Raw genomic sequence first — 6,000 nt, forward strand, 5'->3', positions numbered from 1 at the left:
ATTTGTACTCCTTCACCGTTTCAATGTCCAGACCCTGGATGTTCACCGGTGTAGTAGGAGAAGACTTCTTGCTGAAGTCAATCACCAGTTCCTTCGTCTTGCTGGCATTAATATGAAGATGGTTCAGTTCACACCAGCTGACAAAGCGATCGATGACCCCCCTGTATTCCAGCTCGTTCCCCTCTGACACCCGACCAACAATGGCAGTGTCGTCTGAAAACTTCTGTAGATGGCAAGTGTCCGTGTTGTAATTGAAGTCCGCAGTGTATAGGGTGAAGAGAAAAGGGGCGAGTACTGTTCCTTGTGGGGCCCCCGTGCTACAGACTACCACCTCAGACACACAGTCCCGGAGTCTCACATACTGGGGTCTCCTGGTGAGGTAGTCCGTAATCCACGCAGACAACTGATGGTCCACTCCCGCTCCCTCTAACTTCCCCCTCAGCACTGAGGGCCGGATTGTATTGAAGGCACTTGAGAAGTCAAAGAACATGACTCTCACAGTGCTCCTAGCCGTCTCTAGGTGAGAGAAGGCCCGATGCAGCAGGTAGATGACAGCGTCATCCACCCCGATGTTCGGCTGGTAGGCAAATTGCAGCGGGTCCAGATCCCTCCTGACTAGCGGGCAAAGGTGGTGAAGTACAATCCTCTCCATGGTCTTCATCAGGTGTGAAGTCAGGGCAACAGGTCTGAAGTGGTTCAGCTCCTTGGGGTGCGTTGTCTTTGGGACCGGCACCACGCAGGACGTCTTCCACAGAACGGGGACCCTCTCCAGACTGAGACTGAGGTTAAAGATGTATGTGATGACCTGGCACAGTTGACCTGCGCAGTCCCTCAACAGTCTGGAGCTGATTCCATCTGGACCTGCGGCCTTCCTGGTTTTCATCTTCATCAGCTGACTCCGCACCTGGTCAGTTGTGATGGAGAGGCCACAGTGTAGGTTGTGGGTGGGTGACTCCTGCTGAACGGCATGGGGGGGAGGGGCAGTAAGGCCGTTGGGGGACAAAGGGGGCAGATGAGGTGCCGCCAATATCCCCGGTGCTGTGACTACTGTGGGGGGTTGCAGGGAGGTGTGAAGGAGGTGTGATGAGCTCTGGTGGATAGGGGGGGGTTGGGCTACTGAGTCAAACCTGTTAAAGAACTGGTTCAATCTATTAGCCCAATCCTGGTCGCCAGACTCCGGATCCCCTCCACTCGCCTTGCTCCGTCCGGTGATGATATTAAGTCCCTTCCACACCCCTCTTGTGTTGCTCTGCTGGAGCTGCTCCTCCAGCTTCCTCTTGTATCTGTTCTTTCCCCGCCTTATCTCTCTCCTTAGCTCCTTCTGGACTCTCCTAATTTCCTCTCGATCTCCGGATCTGAAAGCCCTCCTTTTTTGCTCCAGCAGAGTCCTCAGGTCTGGAGTCAGCCATGGTTTGTTGTTGGAGTAACACCGTACTTTCCTAGTCGGTACAGTGTTATCCATGCAGAAGGTGATATAATCTGTTATGCAGGCCGTCAGACTGTCAATGTCCTCCCCGTGTGGGCTGCATAGCACCTCCCAGTCTGTGGTTTGGAAGCAGTCTTTCAGTGCCAGACTCGCCTCTTCAGACCATTCTCTCACATACCTTGTAGTGGGGGGTCGTTTGCATACTAAAGGTATGTATGAGGGAACCAAATGGACCAGGCTGTGATCTGAACGACCCAGTGGGGGGAGGGTTGATGCTCTGTAAGCGTCCTTAGTATTTGCATACAGTAAGTCCAGTGTTTTGTGTTCCCTGGTGCAGCAGTCCACATACTGGGTGAAAGTAGGGAGAGTTGAGGACAAGGAAACATGATTAAAATCCCCAGAGATGAAAAAGAAGGCTTGGGGGTGTGATGTCTGTAGCTGGGACACCACTGTGTGAATTGTCTCACATGCTGCTGCCGCATCTGCCGTCGGCGGAATGTAAACAGTTATCGCGATGACTTGCGTGAATTCCCGCGGCAGGTAATATGGTCTGATGCTGACCGCCAATAGCTCCACATCCCGTGTACAGCATTGCTCCTTAACACTGATGTGCCCCGGTTTACACCATCTCTCGTTCGCATACATCACAATCCCCCCACCTTTCTTCTTGCCGGTCTCCTTTCCATCTCGGTCCGTTCTCACCAGGTGGAATCCCGGTACAGTTACGTGTGAGTCTGGAGTGAGGTGTGTCAGCCAAGATTCTGTATAGCACATCATGCTCACCTCCCGGTACTCTCTCTGAAGTCTTGTCAGCGCCGTTAACTCATCGATCTTATTAGGGAGAGATCTAACATTCCCCATAATGATCGAGGGTACAGATGGTTTGTACCTTCTCTTCCGCTCTCGACACTTAACTCCAGCTCTGCAGCCCCGTCTCCTCCGCCGCAGCTCCCTGGGGATCTCTGGTCTTTCCCTGGGGTGTATCGGCTGGTTACGAAGCGCTAACAGCTGATCCCGAGTGTAAACAATGAAGCCGCTGCTTGAAGAATCTCCGTGTACCGGGTAAAACAGTCCGTAAATGATTAAAAAACAAAAAAGTAAGTTCACAAGTTGCCTTTGACTAGCATACTTTTGATTAGTTGAAAGAAAAGGTGAAAAAAACAAGGAAAATAGATAAGATAGGTTAAAAGAGTAGAAGGTGGTCAGAGCTGCTGTAACTAGCTGCCACTCTCGTGGCGCCATCTTAAGAGGGTAATTCGCACTGCTCAGAACTTTAAAAATGTTGCCACGACACTTGCTACAAAACACCAGAAGGCAGTCAGTTACCATCTCGATTGTAGCTCATTTTTCAGACCATCAGTTGAGATGTCAAAGGTTACTCCAGTTTTGCTTGCCACCTTCCCTCACAGTGTGCAGACAGCAATTGCTCAAAACTTTACAACACCAGAGTCGGTGCTTGAAGCTGCATCTGTCAGTGTAGATGGAATCAAGTATCATCCAGGCATGATACTGTCTTCTGGGTCATGCTCTGGTCTGCCTGCATTCGTCCAGATTCACAAGATTGTTGCAGTTAATGTAGAGATTCTATTTGTCTGTCACAAATTGGCCGCATGGTACAGGGAGCATTTGAGATCTTACCAACTTCATTGTGATAGTGTTACTTCTATGTGTGTGTTGAAGATGTCAGATTTAAATGATGTCCTCCCATTATCAGCATACATGGTACAAGGAGAGCTTATGGTGACACTGAGACGATTTGTAATTTGCTAAACAGCTGTCTGTCTTTTTTTTTTTTCTTTTAATTTTTCAGATGGCCATGGAACAGAAATTAACAATGCGGGTTATCATCTCCGAGGGTGATATAAGAAAGATGACAATGAACCCTCGACCATACATACTTGAAGATTTGATTAGCTGGCTCAAAGGCACTCTCCAAACAAACTACAATTTTACCTTACAGTACCAAGATCCTGAATTTAACAATGAATTATGCAACCTCACAGACTTGTCTGAGCTCCCAGATAAACCAACGGTCAAAATCATCCCTATCATTGAGCTTGTGCCAGTCCCTGGAGGTTCTGAATTATGCAGTGACACAGGCAGCCAAGCAGACACCGAGATCCTGTCCATCTCTTTGGATAGAAGTTCTCAGTGGCCAGCGGTATTTGAAATTCCAAAATTTCAAGTCGATGTAGATTATAGACTACGCCAAGGTAACCTGCAGTATTTCAGGGATGCAACCTTTCTTAAAGTCACAAAAGAACTAAAGCATGACATACTCGAGAAATTGGCTGAGACCATGTATGCATTTAAAGCATACCCAACAAAGGAAGATTTTGAGACTGTTGCTAAGGCTTTAGTGCAAACACACCCATGCCTTAAAGAAACTGGGTCACACTCTGGCTGGAATGGTTGGAAGAATAGCCTTAAGTTCAAAATGGGTAATTATAGAACCAAAATGCGGCAGCTGGGTCGACTTGATGTTACTGTCAATGGTGGCAAGCGAAGAAGTGACACTACAAATGGCGATCCTGCAAACACACAGATCAAGAAGCCAAAGAAAGGGGAAATAAATTTCCTGCCTGATTTTCCAGAGGGGATGACTGACCAAAACATGGAAGTAGCTCGTGAGGTTCTGGTCAATGAAATGATGAAGACAAAGCCAAGGGAATCCCTGGTTAAGAAAGAGATGGATGTGACGTTTGCTTTTCGCAGAAAGGAGATTGTCAATGAGAAGCCTGCCATCAGCCAGGTGGTGCATCGTTGGCCAGCTCTTTTTACAGAAAATCAGGTTTGTGTTTAGTGTCTACATATCATGTAGTGTTGAGTGTGTCAGATTAAAACAGTGTGAACATTGACTGATGCATTGTTTGCCATGTTTCAGGTTTATTATGAATTTGGCAGAGTGGTAGGGAAAAATCTCAGAGAGAACTTCTTGGATGCACTTGACAATTTGTCTCCAAGCCTCATGGACCTCTTCAAAAAGAAGAAAGGCCTTACTGGTCAGCTTTTGGCTGAACTTTTATACCAGACAAAGGTAAGTTAACATATCTACATCAGTCCTGTTTTCCTATGAAGCTTTTCCTCCTTATCCTTTTTGTTTCTTGTCTAATTTTTCTCTCCCCCTCTTTGCTCTTCTCTATTTCTCCCTCTTCTATTCATATTCTACACCTTTTTTTACCTCTGCATTTTCTATTCTCATAATTTTATCTCCTATTTCCATTAAATTTTTTCCTAATCTCTTCTTGTAATTTCTTGTAAATTACAGTCAGTATCCTTATAAAGTGTTTTATTCCATGTCCACTATCGTCTAGACAACTGAGCCAACAGACGTCAGATGCCTTTGTCTTCGGGGACTGCCGGTCACCTTGGGTGATGATCCTTCTGCCTTCTTCAAGACCTGCTTTGTAAGCATATTCATTTTTATACATGTTGCAGATGCATGTGAGGGGCCGTGCAAGCACACACACTCACACACACACATACATTCTCCTCTTGCACACATTCTCCTCTCTCTCACACACACACACATTCTGCTCTCTCTCTCACACACACACACACACATTCTCCTCTCACACACACATCCTTCTCCTATCCTCCTCTCCTCTGAGAGGAGAATGTGAGTGTGAGAGGAAAATGTGTGTGAGTGCCAGAATGAATTATGGCTTGCACGGCCCCTCATAAATGCATGTTCTTTGTTTTTATTTTATTTTTAAACCATTAATCCGCACTACTATGTGCTACAGATTTATTCAGTTTTTCAGACTTGGAGTTTTTTTTATTTATTTTTACCATAAAATTGTCTGTATGTTTAATCAGTGGCATGAAATTAACTGAAAAAACTTGGCTGAAAAAAATTGGGTTCAGTTAACATTAAATATTTTGCTGTAATTGTACAGTGAAAAGGAAGCTGAACAAGCCAGGCCTCATATCTTGTATGAACAGAGTGTCTTTTACTAATATATCAGTGTACAGTGTTTATTCTTAGGGTATTTGTATTGTTAACACTTCGAAAATGTTTGTGCTAACTAACACACGATTGTACATTTGTTTCTCTGTAAGGACACAGCTGACAATGACTTGTACAGGCAAACTCCAATGGGATTGCTTTTCATTGGTGAAGAGAACCTTAAGCTGAACCCATCCAAAGTGGGAATCATCTTGGAAGGGAATGTGGTGATGGATGATCTGGCCAACCTTCCTCAGGCCTTCTATGTCCTTTTTGGACTGATATATGCCCTGCACCTGGACTATCCCAGATACATGAAAAACACTTTTTGCTTTGTTCAGCAGGTGATGTTTAACCTGGGTAAAAGTGAGCTGCCACCAAAAATTCAGACTCTGAAAAACCAACTTACAGTGTAAAGAGGTGTTGTTACACTATTTCTCCAGATAGGAGAAAGATTGTTTGTTCTTTTAGAAAAGGGACTTATTTGCACTGTTATGCACTTTTTTCTATTTATGTAATTGGACTGGCACTGATATGTCTGGTTTTGATTCAGATTAACAAACCAAAAACTGAGGAAAACAGTTTGCAGTGTTAAGTGGTGTTCTTAATTGTTGCACCTGATACC

At 45.4% G+C, this 6,000-nt stretch overlaps 2 protein-coding genes across 2 annotated transcripts in view; both read left to right on the top strand.

Annotated features, from left to right (window-relative positions):
• LOC125712214 (uncharacterized) overlaps positions 1-6,000 on the top strand; it is a 433,528-nt gene that overhangs the window by 212,574 nt on the left and 214,954 nt on the right. The window lies entirely within an intron of this gene.
• On the top strand, positions 3,525-5,791 carry LOC125719105 (sterile alpha motif domain-containing protein 3-like). The gene is made up of 4 exons (XM_048993611.1): positions 3,525-4,217; positions 4,311-4,463; positions 4,741-4,833; positions 5,489-5,791. Exons 1-4 carry the CDS (start codon positions 3,726-3,728, stop codon positions 5,789-5,791), a joined length of 1,041 nt encoding a protein of 346 aa, XP_048849568.1. The 5' UTR covers positions 3,525-3,725.

Source organism: Brienomyrus brachyistius, chromosome 2 (genome assembly GCF_023856365.1).
Source record: "Brienomyrus brachyistius isolate T26 chromosome 2, BBRACH_0.4, whole genome shotgun sequence".
NCBI lineage: Eukaryota > Metazoa > Chordata > Actinopteri > Osteoglossiformes > Mormyridae > Brienomyrus > Brienomyrus brachyistius.